The 17017-nt window shown below is 41.1% G+C and overlaps 1 protein-coding gene and 1 pseudogene across 3 annotated transcripts; one reads left to right on the top strand and one right to left on the bottom strand.

Moving 5' to 3' along the window:
- Positions 1-1490: 1490 nt before the first annotated feature.
- Positions 1491-7804, bottom strand: ETFBKMT (electron transfer flavoprotein subunit beta lysine methyltransferase). Of its 2 annotated transcripts, XM_086713698.1 has the most exons (6): positions 7546-7804; positions 7237-7394; positions 6476-6626; positions 5713-6155; positions 3276-3406; positions 1491-2475 (listed from the first exon to the last, which is right to left on the bottom strand). In XM_086713698.1, the coding sequence occupies exons 4-6, from the start codon at positions 6036-6038 to the stop codon at positions 2132-2134; spliced, it is 801 nt and encodes a 266-aa protein (XP_086569824.1). In that variant the 5' UTR covers positions 6039-6155; positions 6476-6626; positions 7237-7394; positions 7546-7804; the 3' UTR covers positions 1491-2131. The 2 variants fall into 2 exon arrangements, with proteins under 2 accessions (XP_086569824.1, XP_086569825.1); XM_086713699.1 differs by lacking the exon at positions 7546-7804 and having other exon boundaries at positions 7270-7429.
- On the top strand, positions 7451-15320 carry LOC112867823 (small ribosomal subunit protein eS27 pseudogene; annotated as a pseudogene). The gene is made up of 2 exons (XR_015253681.1): positions 7451-7575; positions 14848-15320. The product of XR_015253681.1 is annotated as a small ribosomal subunit protein eS27 pseudogene (transcript).
- The last annotated feature ends 1697 nt before the right edge of the window (positions 15321-17017 follow it).

Here is a 17017-nt window from a genome sequence, read left to right on the forward strand (position 1 = left end):
CACTCAACGTGGGGTGAGATCAAGAGTCCCATGCTCCGCTAATTGAGCCAGCCAGGCACCACTAAATGTGAATAGTCTTAATACAAACCTGTTTGTTAAACTATGAAGTCATTCACGGCTCACCATTATATACATGGGAGATTTTAAAATAAGTAACATTTGGACACCTCAACGACCTTCTTGTGCCCTCCAAATAAATCATCAAGAGAGGATAATAGAAGCAGGGTTCCTAGATATTTAAGCTTAAATCTTCTCTTTGTCTCAGGTTAATTTCCACAGTGCTCCAGAGTGTAATTTTCTCCAATTTTCTCTTTCTTATCTTGCTAAGAAGGGCAATAACCATCAGAATATTCTGAATCTTCAAAGGATATGTCAACAAAACTCTTTCCTCTCAAATATCATCCAATGCCATTGTAGCCTATAATTTCTATTAATTTTAACCAAAGCTGAATAAAAATTTACAGTTGATAATGTTTGAGACCCAGTAAACCAGCAGGAATTAGATGCACAAGAGTTGTTTCAGTAGGCTGGAATAAATTCTGACTTCCAAGTTCAAGAATCCCAAGTTCCTCTGCAGCCCCAGCTCCAAAATTCCCATCTAATTATCTTATTTTCCTATTTAAGCAACAACTTGTCCTTTACTGCTTTCTGCACATTTCTGCTGTATGACTATAACTGATCACATCTCCTTGGTACCCTAATCCCAGTGGCATGCATGTATTATTAGAAAGCTTACATATAATGCTTATGTTATAAACAATTCCTAAGCAGTGTAGAAGAACGTGAGAGCACATTAGAAAGGCTGCATCTTCTACTTCACTTGTAACATATATGATGCTGGTGTTTAGTTTTAAATTAGAGAATAGAAAATATAGTACATAGGGGCACCTGGGAGGCTCAGTAGGTTGAGCGTCTGATATCAGCTCAGGTCATGATCTCATAGTTCATGAGTTCAAGCCCCGCATTGCCTTGCTGCTGTCAGGGTGGAGCCCGCTTCAGATTTTGTCCCCCTCTCTCTGCCCTTTGCCCACTTGTGCTCACTGTCTCAAAACTAAACATTAAAAAAAGTAAAAAAAAAAAAAAAAAGGAAAAGAAAGAAAATGTAGTACATATAATTAGTACAAAATTATAAGACCCAAAGGTAAAATCTAGGTCTCCCTCCCACCCCAGTCTACCAGCTATCTGGTACCCTACCCCGAACGCAACCACTGTTACCAGTTACTTATTTACCTTTTCAGGGATAGTCTATGTATGTTGCAAGCAAATACGTATTTTATATGTGAATATATATGTAAGTACATATGTATATCTTTTCTATATAAATAGTGGTATACTGTACATATTCTTCTTTACATTCTCATTTATGTCATAGGGTTTTTTCTGATTTATCAGATCCTGACAACCTGGGACATGTAGTGGTAGCATAACCAATTTCTAGCTAACCTTAGCGAGACATAAAGAGGCATCATAAGGTGTCACAGTACAGAGTATGTAGGAAATTCTAGAATCTTTATTTTTATGCATGACTGTCCATTGAGGTCCTATTATATATTAAGTACTTTATGCTTTCATTTAATATAATAGCCTTTGAGGTGAGGTTTACTAAGTTTTGTTACAATTTTATAGATGAGGAAATTAGAGCTCAGAGAGCTTAACTACCTGAAAATCCCAACTAGAAAGTGACAGAGTTGCCTGACTCCAAAGCCCATGTACTCTGTACCATGTTAAATGCATCTTTGATCTTTACAGGTAATTTTTTGGAAATACAGCATTCTTATGTATTTTGTATTGTGTTTAATTCAAAGATATATCATATAGTTGTCCTCAACTACACAAACAGACTTTGCTACACTTTCTCATTTCTCTCCACTACTTAAATTACATGTTGCTACCATTTTGGTACTGTCTTTTATAGTTCTATCCCTACAGCAGTAAAACTAGAAAATTGCAGGTAGAGATTTGTATATTTGGCATAATGCAGAACTACGTGACAACGGCTGACAAAACTTTAAGCCTTCACATTTTGGAAACAAGATTTGCCATTTAACAGGAACGGCATGCTCTAAACTGGCAGGTCTCTTAGGAGTAAACCCAAACATAGCTATATTCATCTTAGAAGCACTTGGACAACTCAAGGCCGAAAATCCCATACTGTGCTTGTTGTCAATCCATTGTTTTCCTTCCTAGTAGGCTCTGGAAGTGAATATTCTACCACTTTGTGCAGCTGATGTTGAACGCTATGTCCACTGAACTGGGGTCGCCCAGGGTCACCAATCAGTACTCGAGTTCTGTGAGTCCAAAAGCAATTCTTCAGCCATTGATGAAGACTGTCTGCAAGGTCTTCATCATAAAACATGTCTCCAAGCACAACAAGGTCCCACTTATCTTGTTCCAAATCCAAAATGTTTTTGGTTAAAATTGGAAAAGGATTCAGTTGGTTCAATTCACAATTCAGTGTGATAGCCATTCCTGCAACTTTAAAAAGAACAAAATGCATTGGTATATGCTGGGCAGTTTTGATTCCCTATTGGTTCATTTAAGTGATTCAGAAAATCTCCTAACAATATTTTTTCCCTTTTGTTGTAAGTTGTTTTTTAGGTAAAGCAGTTTACACCAATAGAAACCATTTACTGCTTCAGATATATGAATGGATATCCTGAAAACAAAACAAAACAACACAAAACACCTAAAACTGTGGAGGTTTTAAGGAACATTTGCTGACCTAGAAACCAAGAGGTTTGGTTTGTTAGTCTAGAAGACAGGGAAACAAACCTTGGGCTTGAGCAATGTGGCAAGTTAGAACTGAGACCCCTGTATAAAACAGGATCTTCAAGAGCTAAATCCTCGGTAAAACTGAAAACTAAAAGAAACTCAGATGAAATTAAAACTTACCTGTCTCAACTTGGGTTTTAATGGACTAAAATCTCCCTTAAGAACCCAAGGCCTCTCCTCACTTCGGTTTGGGGTCAAATACACACAACCTACATATTTCAGGAAATTCGCAGCCCAGAAATTAACAGTGAGTGCTCCCAGGCTCCCAAGTGGTATCGCCTTGGGATATCTGACAGACATAAATATAAATCCTGTTAAGAAAAATGTACTTAATTCAGGCCTCACAGGATCCTCACAGATAATATCAGTATCCCACTGAACATAAGTTCACGATATCAGATTACAAAATACGCATGGAAATAAACTATCACGTTGAGGCATCTATAGATATTTATCCTGAAAGAAAATAGAGTTTTAAATATTTTTAAATATGAAATCCTTACTAGGGTCTATGTCGTTGGCCAAGATCCTCGATGCCCCACCCATCTTAGCAGCAATAGCTGTAGCTCCACATCCACTCCCAAGATCCAATACAGACCTTCCTCTGACAACATCAGGATTATCCAAAAGATACCTAAATAGAAAGAAAGAAAAAAAAATACTATCTGAGATGGGAGAAGGTCAGTAAGAAGTATAAAAGAAATGGCAGAGTGCCTGGGTGGCTTGGTCAGTTAAGCGTCCGACTTCGGATCAGGTCATGATCTCACGGTCCAGGAGTTCCAGCCCCGCGTTGGGCTCTGTGCTGACAGCTCAGAGCCTGGAGCCTGTTTCAGATTCTGTGTCTCCCTCTCTCTCTGCTCCTCCCCTGTTCATGCTCTGTCTCTGTCTCAAAAATAAATAAACGTTAAAAAAAAAAAATTTTTTTTTAAATAATAAAAGAAAAAGCCCTTTTTTTTTTAAGCTCTACACCAACATGGGGCTTGAACTCATGACCCTAAGATGAAAAGTCACATGCTCTACCAACTGAGCCAGCCAACCACCCACCAAAAATGTGTCGTTTTAAAGTACTGAGCACTTTACTAGGATCCAGAAACTGTTAAGCACCAAGAATATAAGCAGACAAAATACTGCTACAATCAGGACTCAGTAAGTGAGATTCGAAATTCACAGTCTCCTCTTGATTGTTCATCCTAGAATGGTTTTACCTACTGCTAACATTATAATGACCTCTCTGATAAGGCACACAGTCCAGTTCAACTAAAGAATTTGGACCAGGGATAAATTGTTATGAAACAATGAAGATGGATGAGAAACCCTGAAATAATAATTATCAACTGACACTCGACCTTACTAGTGGAAAGTGAAGAACAGCAGGGACTATGGCAAAGTAGGGGTGTCCATGGCCAGGCTAAAGGGAGAGCTGCTACCCCATCTTCAGCGCACTGTTGCCACACAAAATCCCATGTTATCACATAGTCCTGTTTTTCAAGTCAGAGTAGATTTTTACATGAAGTTTTCCAAGTTGTAAAATGTTAGCAACTAATTTTTTGTTTTAAGCTTACAAGGCCAAACAAAACACATCTGTGGGTGCACCGATGTGCAGCCTCTGATTCAGTCTGTTAAGGAATTTGTATTTGAAGTTGATAAACAATCACTTTAATAGACGTCATTTAAAATGTCAATATTTTTAAGGTAGGATGTAAGTGAAGAAAGCGTGAAAATTTGCCAACAACAACCAGAAAATCAGAATTGTTTATTAACACCTAGAAAGCTTTCCAATCTTCATTCTCTGAAGAGCCCTATATTTACATTTATTTAATTTACATTTAAAACTATAAGCAACATTAGTTCTGTTAGGCCATATGATACCTATGAATGAGAAGTCCTTATCCTTTTCATTTCAGAGCTCTAGAACCTCAAGGCATAAACAGGTTTAATCATTTACCAATCCAAGAGCAAAGACCAGATTGAAATGCTGCAAGGTCTTGCCTTTGTTTCAGCAGCTGTGTTTTAATAAAAAGCATAGTGTGAATGTGTGAGAAAATGTTCTAAAGAACACCTTTGTGGGTGCCTGGGTGGCTCAGTCGGTTAAGCCTCCAACTCTAGATTTTGGTTCCGGTCATGATATTGAGGTTCATTCATGATCTTGAGGTTCGTGGGATGGAGCCCCAGGACTTGAGCTGACAGCACAGAGCCTGCTTGGGATTTTTTCTCTCCCTCTTTCTCTGCCCCTCTTCTGCTCGAATGTGCTCTCTCTAAAAATAAATAAATACACTTAAAAAAAAAAAAAAAGAACACTTTTGCAGTCTGGGGAATTAGGAGACCTTAAAAAATGCAGATTCAGAGGCGCCTGTCTGGCTCAGTCAGTAGAGGTGCAACCCTTGGTCTTGGGGACATGAGTTTAAGCCCCACAATGGGCATATGGCTTACTTAAAAAAAAAAAAAAATGCTGATTCAAGTCCAGAGTTCACTTGAGACGTCAATAGGCCACTACAGAAGAGGGAACCTTTGTGGGGCCCACTCATATCTCTTGTTCTTTGAGAGATTAAGATGCAATGATGGAGGGAGTGTGAGGCTCGAGGAGCAATATTTATGAAATTAAACTAGGAAAGCTGAAGGACTGGGGCTTTAGTTTCCATCTAGGAACTCTGCACTGGCCATATATTATGAACCATGAACCTGAGAATAGTGTGAAATTTCCAGATCATTTATAGCTGGCGATGGTCTTCACAGCTGACCCTAGGGTTTCTCTTGGAGAGAGAACTGTCTATGGGGAATTACCTTGATAAGCCTGAAGTAAAGTGTTCCAAATTAAACAAACAAGAATTTAGGGATTTACTCTGGTTTTTTGTGAGAAGGAGAATGCAGAAAAAAGGATCTGTAGAAAACAGAAAGGATCTGAATGGTCCTTAAAGGTTCCCATTTCAATTAGGGCAGTACCTAGACAGGGCTTGGCCTCCTGGCCAGTAGATTGCCCAGTAAGGATCGCTGTAGGGCCACAGGTCAGCTCTTTGCCACCAGAACTTGCAGCTTGGCGTCAAAAGCCGCAACCGGATCTCAGGAGTGAGGCTGCCTCTGTTGGTGACTTCAGTGTTCTCTTCCAGGAAAGCTTTCATCTCAGGATCCAAAACGTTTCCAGTTCTTCTCCAGGGGCTGTGGCTCCAGGGAAACAAGGGAAGACCATTGCTTCTCACAGCTTTCAGAAAGACACCAGAGTGGTTCACAGGAAATGGTGCAAATGTTCTCCCACCCAGGCTCAAAGCCATCAGTCCTTTTCCAAAACACAGGTTCTGTCAGTGATGCTGTTGACAAGAGCTGCCGCTCCTCATGAGGAAGGAAGGGTCTGGCTGCCACACTGATCTCAACTGGAAATCTGTGCGTCTCTAAAAATAGAAATAAAGCTGAAAATTCCAAGGCTCACTGACACGTCCAAATCCCATTACACAGTGAGAAAATATTACGGTGTAAGCTCTGTAGCAGATGATTCACAAGTGCAAGTCCATTTCAGATGGAAGTGTTGGTGCATCAATTTAGGAAAATACAACCTTTCAAAAAGGAAGCCTTTCACAACAAAAGCCTTTTAATAATTTAGAACAACAAATATACACGTACTTGAATCTGAGAGAAATCCTTGGCAACATGCCTGTTACATAAAGTAAGGTTTACCTTTAAAGTGCTTTCACACATTGAATAAATCACTTACCTTTAAGCACGCACCCTGAACAAAATAAAAGTCTGCGGCTTCAGGAAGCTTAGATTCTAGTGGGTGAGGCAGAGTTATTACCAGGGCAAACACTGGTCTTGCTTTTATGAAGCCTTGCCAAGAGTTGTGGAGGTTAACAAACTATAACTGCCTGTGGACAAAGACATATAAATCATACTGAGTACACTCTATTTCAATAAAAATTGTTGTAGCATAAAACATCAATGTAATCAAGATTCAGATGTTTTCCTTAAAAGAAAACTTTGTGGATTTAATTGTCACAAAAGAATATCAACTCCCAAATATCTTTCTGTAAATATCTCTGATGACTCATCTTTCCCAAGCCTGGGCCAAAAACGCTTGTTCCAACAGAAAAACACCTTGAATGAGAATAAGCGAGAGTAAGGAACAGCAGTTTAAACACGAACTATACACCCAGTTACTTGGGACCTCTGATCTGTTCTACATAAATGTTTTAAATAGTCATATATCCATCCACTCCAATATTTAGAGGAGGGGCCCCAAACTCAAACCCTTACTAGGGTCCAGACTCGTGATGAGTGATGCCAATGGTTGTAACAGAAAGACTTTAGCGAACTGGAGATGGTTTCTCAATAGTCCAAAGAGGCCAGCAAACTGGTCAGGGAAGAACACACTGCCAGATCTTCCCAAGATAATAACCCAGATATTTACACATAAACTCCCACTTGTAAATGCAAGCGATCAATTAAAATATCAAAACACAGGGCAGGCTAAAATACCTGTCAGGCCACTTGTGTGAACTCGGTACAGACTTCCATCGGGTGTTAATCATCTCCGGATCGTGCCCTCGGGATCCCAGGTCTCTAACAGCCTGCCTTCTCACTGGACTCCTTCTATTAGAAGTATCGGGTCAGCCCTTGAATCGCACAAGCCTAAGCTTAAAAATACAGCAGAACAAACGTGAAACTGGTTTTGGTTTGGGACACCATGTCTTCTAGACCGACGTTTCCCCCTCCCACTCCAGCACCAATGAAGCATCTGTTATGAACACGCGACTTACGTAGAGGATACTTGGTACTACTATGCACTGTTAAGGAAAGAAGGGGAAGTTCAAAAGGGTAAGTCCCAAATGTGTGTGTGACCACGTTATTTCCCTCCAAGGAGAACAGGAGTCAGCCTTAAAGGGGCAGACACAGTCCTCTTCTTACCAGGCTGGGCTAACAGGGCCCAGGGAAGCTAAGCCCCCGGCCCCAGTGCGTCTTTTCCTGCGTTTTTTAGAAGCGCGCCTGGCGCTTGCGAGCCCCCGCGTGGAGGTTGACGCACTGCTCCGGGTGGCAGAGGGCCCCGCCCTCCTTCCCAGCAGCCTCTCTCTCCCTTTTCCTACCTTTCTTAAAGGGACAGGGCTTCCGGAGGAGGTGGCGCTCCACCTCCCTCTGGGAACCGGGGACCGCCAAACTCTGATTTCTACAAAATCCAGTCAAACTGGAGCATCTGCTTTGTGCCAGGCACGTGTTGGAGAGGAAATAGGTTTCTCTTCCTTTCCTCTACCCTTCAAAGCTTCTTCCAGCTGATCTTAGTCTTAAATTGACATTAAATACATTAACAGAAGAAGACCAAATTGAATTTTGTACCTATGGGGAATGCCAGGTACAGGAGAAATGAAAAGGCAGGAAGATAAAATGAGGATATATGTCATCCTGAACTGAGGAGAAGGGAGTTTGGGACTTCAAAGGGAAGGAAAGCAATTCACAGAAGATGAAAAGGAGTAAATGTTTGGTAAAGAAATGTTTGCTGCCCCATAGGAAACAATGGGACATAGAGAGGAATTTTAAGACTGCTAAATTCCTCCCTAATCACATCTAATTCATCTTATACTATAGTCATCTATGGTGATAGCTCTCTTCTGGAGCAGGTCCTCTTTTTAAATTCTTTTAGGCAGTTAGGGGAGGTCAGTTTCTTCCTGAGTCTTTTTTGTACCTTGATTGTTTTCAGCTCAGAAATAATCTGCAGGCCAAAGTGGCATACCTTGGGGCAATTCCTTCTGAGCCCTTTCACACACTTCTAGGCACCCTGCATAAAATGGTGAGCAAAATAGTCACAGTATAAGCCTTTTATGACGCTTACCTTCAACTGAGATTAAATCATGATGTATGTCTTCCCTTTTACAATAATTTTCATAAATGTACAATGTAAATCTGTTTGCAACCTATATCACTCGAGTTCTGGACCCATATGTCCATCTTCCAACCTTCAACTAAATATAGTCCAAAATCAACTCACCATCCCTCCTGACAACAATTAAAACCTGCTCTGCTGTGCCAAAGGAAAGGAAAATTGACCCCAAATGAAAAAACAGACAAACCATGTTTCTGCGTCTTAGTTTGCAGTATCTGGCAGCCACCTTTCAAAATTAGAGCTCGTTGCTTCTGTTTTCCATTTCTGCCCTCAGTTTATGGGGTTTCCCATTTTCCCTGTAAACTGGAACTTCTAGGAACTACTAGAAGGGAATGAAACTGTTACTCCAGTTAACAAGCCCAGATGCATCCTTATCGTTTCCTTCTTGCATGAATAGCTATACTTATTTTAAATTGGTAGGCTACACACCTAGCGTTTCTGAGTCATTCTGCCCTAGATTTCCTCTATAAAACTAATGACTGTGAATAAAACTCTATTTATTAACTAGCTACTTTTTAAAAAATTAGCTGTTGATGTAAACCTTTGTTTTCTCAACTATAACTTCTTATTTCCACATGCTCTCCCATTCCCTCACTAGCAATAAACCTTAATACATGTTCAAGATCAATTTGTCAAAGAATTATTTTTAACTAGCTTCTGTGTTCTATCCCAGTGAATAGCATGAACAACCCAATTGTTGCCCAAGACACCAGGGAGAAGAAGCAAGCCTAATGTTGCTACAAAAGAGGATTTGTAGTAAAAATCTAAGTGCTCAAGGGGCGCGTGGGTGGCTCAGTCAGTTTAGCATCAGATTCTTGGTTTCAGCTCAGGTCACCATCTCCCGGTTTCAAGAGTTTGAGCTCTGCGTAGGGCTCTGCACTGACAGTGCCGAGGAAACTGCTTGGGATTCTCTCTCTCCCTGTCTCTCTGCCCCTCCCCAACTCATGTTGTCCCTGTCTCTCTCAAAAATAAATCAATAAACTTTAAAGAAAATCTAAGTGCTCATCACTGAAGATGCATTTAGTAATGTGAAGCTACTTTAACCAACACTTGGAACTAGGTAAAGGGACTGCTCAGTGTCCTTTCCCCACCTTAATATTTTTTTAAACGTTTATTTATTCTTGAGAGAGCTAGCGCATATGAGTGGGGGAGGAGAAGTGACAGGGAGACAGAGGATCCAAAGCTGGCTCCGTGCTGACAGCAGAGAGCCTGATGTGGGGCTCCCAACTCATGAATCCTGAGATCATGACCTGAGCCGAAATCAAGAGCTGGTAGCTTAACACACTTAGCCACCCAGCTGCCCCAGCCCACCTTAATAATTTTAAAATTGATCCACTTTCTATTCTTAGAACTAGTCTCTCTCCAATCCTGCCTTCCTCTCTTTCTCTATGGTACAACTTAAATGTTTTTTCCTGGGCTATTGTATATTCTATAGTCCAGAAAAGGCCTTACATTCCTATAAGATAAGATAGACCAGATAAGTCATGAAAAACAGACATGGATTTTTCTTTCTGTTGTTGCTTGGTGTTGATGTATTATTATTTCTTAGTTAAAAGAAAGAACTGTCTTGTTTTTATTAAAATTGACCCAAATGCTACCAAGCAGACTTGTCAAGTGTCTAATAACAATTGAGCTATCATTTGACTTTATGATTTTTACCTCTAAATATCTGCCTACATTTTTCTTTTTCTTCAGAGAGCCAGCTCTCTAATAAGCAGACTCTCTTGCAAGTGCAAGTAAAAAATCTTGTTCTGTACTGAAATTTGTCTTCAAGGGTTTTTTTAGTCAATTATACTTATTAGCTAAATGACCTCAGGTACATTAAAAACCTCCCTAATGAGGGGGACCCGGATATGCCACCCCAAAATATGCTACTTCAGCATAAGAATTCTTTTGAGCTGAAGGGATTTGACTTCCTGAAACCCCTTATCTGCCCAAAGCAGAACATCCCAAAAGAACTCAACTGTCATAAACCCCTTCCTGGGAGCAACTAATCCTCTTACACTTGAGAAATCAATACCACACCCAAACAGACATTGTCTCAAAATTACCTCCTACCTATTCTCCTAAAGAACCACTGATGTTTCCAAAAAGTCATTCCTGTAAGTGCCCTCTCTACTCTTGCCCATCACCTACTGAGTTAGATGTAGGAGTGCCAAATTCTAACCACCCCCTTTGAGTTACTCATGAGTGAGTTCTGTATGTGTTGCATGTTTACGTTCTATTTTTTTTCCATTCATTTATCTTCTCTCAGTTAAATATGAAGATCCCATAAGAGGTAGAGGAAAGCTTTCCCTCCCCTACACTAAGAATCAGTTTTCTCAGCTGTAAAATAGTGATGATGATAATAATAATGAATTGGAAGGATTTAATGAAAAAAAGTAAAGTGCTTAGCACAGTTCTTGGCATATTGTAAATGCTTGATAAGTACACTGAAACTGATTATCGTTGGAAATGTGGAGATAGTGTTGGTAAGGCACAAGACTGGAGGCTGAAGATCAGGTTTTCAGTTAAGACTGAGAGGATCAGATTGAGTTTCAGAACAATGTTTTAAGCTGCAGGTAGAGCACAGAGACAGGACAGAGGACAAGGAGACCCCTATCGGAGGATGTAGTGGTAATCCAAGCAAGTAATAATGAGGACAGAACTAAGGTAGTTGTGCCAAGGATGGAAAGAATTGGACACATCTGAACAGATTCAGGAAAAGTTCCTAGCAGGGCTTGGAGGCTAGTTAAATATACTTGTGTAACCATAATGATGGAAAAACCTAAGGGCAAAAATGTTGGTGTTTCTTTCTCAACTTGACCTGTCCATGCTCTTTAAACCATGCTATTTGATCATGTTCTCCCTTGCTTAAAATCCTCCCTGATTCCCCAGACCTTCCCTATCAGAGTCCAGTTCCTGCTCACAGCTTCCCAGGGTCTTAGGGATCATTCCCTATCTCTCTAGCCTGCCTGGTTTCAAAACTCTCCTTCTCTCTCCTACAGTTTGCTCCCCTGCCTCTGGGCCTTGTCTTCTCACCCTAAGCCTTGATGAAGACAGCAAGCTAGGGCCACCCCCACATAGACAACCCATCCTCACTGTCTCTAACCACCTCCTCATCCTTCAGAACTCAGCTCAGGGTCGAGGCCCTCTGAAACGCCTTCCCCAACACACATACACACTAATCTCGACATTTTCTTAGCTTCTTACGGGTCTATCCGACAGGAATATCATGCAGCACTGTCACTGCCTGGCTCCTCTACTAGACTGAGAGGCAGACCATCTTTTTCCTCTTCTTTCTTTTGGCACGGTTAAGAGATTCAATAAATTCTGCTACATGAAAGAGAAAGCAAATAAATGAGTAAATTAACAAACATTACACATCGGTGTCTCATTTTTAAATTTTAACAGTTTTATTGAGGTGTAATTAACATGCAATAAACTTTACATATTTCAAGTGTACGATTTGATGTTTTGATGTATGTATACACTCATGAAACCATCACCAAAATCAAGATAGTGAACATATTCGGTGTCCCCGTGTTCTTTCCCCCCCCACCCCGTCCCTGCCCACATCCCCTCCTCCATTCCCATGAAGCCACTGATCTGCTTTCTGTCACCACAGATTAATTTGTATTTTCTAGATTTTTATATGAAAGCAATCATACAGTATGTACTCTTTTTCATCTTTATTTTCACTCAACATGATTATTTTGAGATTCATCTATGTTGTTTGAGCATCTTTTCATATGCTTAGTTGCCATCCATTCATCTTCTATTCAAATCGTCTCATTTTATTTTTTAAATAGTTTTAAAGTTTATTTATTTTGGTGGGGGGGGGCAGAAGGAGAGGGAGAGAGAGACTCCCAAGTAGGGCTCCGCACAGTCAGTACAGAGCCCAACGTGGAGCTCCATCTCATGAACTGTGAGATCATGACCTGAGCCAAAACCAGGAGGTGGATGCTTAACTGATTGAGCCTTGTGGCTTATTTTAAATCGAAGTTGTTGCATTGTTTTCTGTTCTTACACAATTCAGGTACACCAAAAATAGGGGCTTTCTATCTTTGTTTTTCCTCAGTGCCGGGAGAACAATAAAGCTAATGGAATTATATGGAATGATGAGAAAAACATAACTTCTTTTGCCACATTGGGAGAATATTGTTTATAAATATAACATAATTTTTAAAAATTTTTAAGTTTATTTATTTATTTGAGAGATAGTGTGTGTGGGGGGGAGAGAGAGAGAGAGAGAGAGAGAATCCCAAGCAAGCTCTGCACTGCCAGTATAGAGCCTGATGCAGGGCTCAAACTCACGAAACTGTGAGATCATGACCTGAGCTGAAACCAAGAGTTGGACTCTTAACCTACTGAGCCACCCAGGTGCCCCAACATAACATAATTTTTAAGTATTTATAAATACAAATTACAAATAAGTTTGTAAATATATTTCTAATAAAATATTGACACATCAGTTTTGTTGTAAAAATAGCCTCAAGATGCAAAGAACATAAATTGCACCCAAGGAGGGGTGCCTGGCTGGCTCAGTCTGTAGGGCATGTGACTCTTGATATCAGGGTCTTGAGTTCAAGCCCCATGTTGGGTGTAAAGCTTACTTGCAAAAAAAATTGCATGCAAGGAAGTGTGATTTGCCTCTGCCATCCCAAAATGTGCTTCTCCCCAGACGTTTGAAGTGTGAAGTTGAGGGGTTTCTAGAGCTTAAGCTTCCTTCTAGGTTCTCTCCACCAAACTATCCTTGCAATCATTGTGTAGGACCATGTCGGTGTGAATGTGTAGGTTTTTCTTTTCAGTTCCTCATCTGAGGTTGCTGCTCCTTCAGGAGGCAAACTTACAAACCCAGGTCACTTAGTCACGCCTAAAAATCCTGACAGCTGGCCCTTTAAGACCAGTTTGCAATGAAAGGGATTGAGCTGTTACTGAAACATGCAATCTTCTGCCAACTAAAGCTACGGTGCCATCTAGTGATAAGCAAGCTTAACATCAGCCAGGTGTGTCAGCTAAATGGTCAAAGAAAAACAAAAACCAACAAACCCTGCAACTGTGACATAGGCTTAATTCTGTGTAAAGAGCAGATTCTCACTCACAATGTTACCATACACTCGTTCAGTTGTAAAATACGGTGGAAACACTTATCACCGATGGTAGCTAAATCCTAAAGTTTAAGAAAGATTTGGTGTCACCCATGACACATTCTCTGCCTGCTTTCTCTCTCACTGCTCTCTTCTTCTCTCCTGCTTTCTCCTTCTCTCCCTCCCTCTCCCTCTCCATCCGTCTCCCTCTCTCCCTCTCAGTATCACCTCCCTCCCTCTCTCTCTCTCTCTCTCTCTCTCTCTCACACACACACACACACACACACACACACACACTCCCCACAACTAATCCACCACCAAATCCTATAGACTCTACCTTCAAAAATATACCCAGAATCAGGGACACCTGGGTGCCTCAGCGGTTAAACCTCCAACTTTGGCTCAGGTCATGATCTTGTGAGTTTGTGAGTTCGAATTCTGTGACGGTCTCTGTGCTGACAGCTCAGAGCCTGGAGCCTGCTTCAGATTCTGTGCCTCCCTGTCCCTCTGCCCCTCCCCACTCACAACTCTGTGTCTCTCTGAAAAATAAATACACATTAAAAACTTTTTACATAAATAAACATTAAAAAATATATGCCCAGAATCTTACCACTTCTCACCACCGGCACTGCTTCTCTCTGGTACAAGTCACCATCACCTACCATCTGGATTATTGCACTAGCCCTCCTAACCTCTCCATTTCCACCCTTGCTCCTTGTGGTCTGTTCCCAACAGAAAAAGCCAGAGGGATCCTTTGAAAAGGAAGTCAGGTCATGTGAATGCCCCCCTGTATACCCTCCAGTAGCACTGCACCCACCGTGCCTTCCCATCACACAAGCCTGGCCCCTTCTCTGACTTCCACTCCTATCATCTGCCCCTTCAACGCCTTTTCAAACATGCCAGACCCATCATCTTGCTGTTTTCAAATACATTTGCTGTTTCCTGCTTCAGGAAAGTCCTTACACTTGCTATACCACAAATGGTCTTCCATTGGACCACGTGGAATGGTCTTCCCTTGGACCACGAGCACAACTAACCCCTCAGTTGTCAAATGCTTTTTCTGTATCAATTAAGATGATTGAGTGGTTTTCCCCCCTCATTCTGTTAATGTGGTGTATGACATCGATCAATTTTTGTATGTTGAAGCTTTCCAGCAATGACTACCTGCCCAGGAGAACATGCTCCTCACAAAGGACCTCCCGCACCCGTCCCCGGAAGAGGAGAAGAGAAAGCACAAGAAGGAGCACCTGGTGCAGAGCCCAAGCTCCTACATCATGGACAGTGGTTTTGTGTGTGGGCTGCTCCACTGTCCTGTACCAACCCACAGGAGGAACAGCAAAGCTTACAGAAGGATGCTCCTTTAGTACCAAAATCACCCCAAATCATCATGCATGGAAACTATTCCAATAAACAGATTTTAGATTAAAAAATTTTTTTTTGTATGTTGAATCATCCTTGTATTGCAGGGGTAAAATCATGCCTAGTCATGGTGTATGATCCTTTTACTATGCTGTCCAATTCAGTTCTCTAGTATTTTGTTGGAGATTTTTACCCCTCCTCTCTTTTAAGTCTGCTCAAATGCTACCATCTCCATAAGGTCTTACCAGTCTACTTAAAATTGCAATCCTTCCTAAATAAATAAATGCATAAATCATAAAATAAAACAGTAATCCTTCCTTTCCCTGTTTTGCTTTTCTCCATAGGTATTCATCCCTTATTTTGCTTATTGAACTGAGGACAGGGCCTTGCCATGAGGACAGGGATTTGTTTCCCTTTTCTCCCCCTCTGGTTGAGGCCTAATTCACATTCTCTGAAATGCACAAATCTTAAGCGAACAGTTTGATGAGAGATCTTTTTTTTTAAGATTTTATTTTTAAGTAATCTTCACAACTGACGTGGAGCTTGAACTTAACAACCCCGAGATCAAGACTCACATGCTCACCGACTGAGCCAGCGAGGCACCCCTGATGAGAGTTTGAATAAATATATGCATGCATGTAACCCACGCCTGTCAAATATAAAACATTCCCATTGCCCCAGAAAGTTCCTCCTGCCCCTTCTCATCCAATCTCATTCATCCACCCACCCACTTCTAGGCAGCCACTGTTTTGATATCTATCACCATAGGTAACTATTACTTGTTCTAAAGTTTCACATAAATGGAATTACGCCGTGTGTAGGCTTTTGCATCTGGCTTCTTTTGCTCAGCATAACATTTTTGAGATTTGCCATGTTGTCACTGATATTGGCACTCCGTTCCTTTTGTCACTCAGTAGCATTCCATTGTATGAACATACTTTATCACTTTCTCTGTTTATTGACATTTGTGTTGTTTCCAGGTTGAGATCATTACCGATAAAGCAGCTGCTCTGAATATTCCTGTAGGACTCTTCTTGTGGACATGTGTTTTCATTTCTCAGGTAAATACCTAGGAGTGGAGTTGCTAGACTATAGGGTAAGGGATAGGGTTCAGGGCAAGCTGCCTCAAAAGGTGCCTCTTTGGCACGTAGATTATTTCCAGCTGAAGACAACTGAGGCCCAACAGACTCAAAAAAGAGCTTTTAACCTCCCCGCTTAACTGCCTAAAAGAATTTAGATAGGGGGCCTGTACCAGAAAGAGAGCTATTACCAGAGAGAATTTTTACATCGGAAAGACTTCTCTGCGTAGCATGGCAACATTTATTTGCCAAACATTTGATCTTCCCTTCTCCCTGTGAATTGTCTTCCTTCTCCTGAAACCTGGACCCCAGACTGATATGAAATCCAACAGAAAAGCTTTAGGACAGCCAACAAGAGAGTTGAATTCTTTTTTTTTTTTTTTTTATGTTTATTTATTTTGGGGAGACAGGGGTGGCAAAGGGAGATGGAGACACAGAATGCGAAGCAGGCTCCAGGCTCTGAGCTGTCAACCCACAGCCTGACACGGGGCTCGAACTCACAAACCATGAGATCATGATCTGAGCCAAAGTAGGATGCTTAACCGACTGAGCCACCCAGGCACCCTGAGTTGAATTCTGAGACCAGTCTTTTTTGTTTTAAATAATAGTATTACAAACGAAGCATTAAACGTGAACTGTTTTTAATGTTCAGTACGGCAAAACAAGGTCTCTTCTTCCCAATTTCTCAATCATAAAGCTGAAAGGAATTTGTCCCTTGCCAAAGTCCTCATTGCTCAGCAGAAGTTCAAATTCAGATCTTAAGAAGATAAAGTGGTCTTCCTGAGAGCAGTGGGGTCCCCAGGGCTAACCTGAGTCTCTTCAGCCATAAACCCCTCCCAGCAGCCTCACATTAACATATACCTTAAGGAGAAACAGTT

Source organism: Puma concolor, chromosome B4 (genome assembly GCF_028749965.1).
Source record: "Puma concolor isolate L17-30 chromosome B4, mPumCon1.1.hap2, whole genome shotgun sequence".
NCBI lineage: Eukaryota > Metazoa > Chordata > Mammalia > Carnivora > Felidae > Puma > Puma concolor.

Coding starts and splice junctions, on each gene's coding strand:
- ETFBKMT (XM_086713698.1), bottom strand. CDS start 6,038: ATGGCTTTGAGCCTGGGTGGGAGAACATTTGCACCATTTCCTGTGAAC. Junction 3,407..5,712: donor GGAGGCCAAGCCCTGTCTAG/GTACTGCCCTAA, acceptor CTTTCTATTTAG/GTATCTTTTGGATAATCCTG. Junction 2,476..3,275: donor GGCCAACGACATAGACCCTA/GTAAGGATTTCA, acceptor TTCTTTTTAAAG/TTGCAGGAATGGCTATCACA.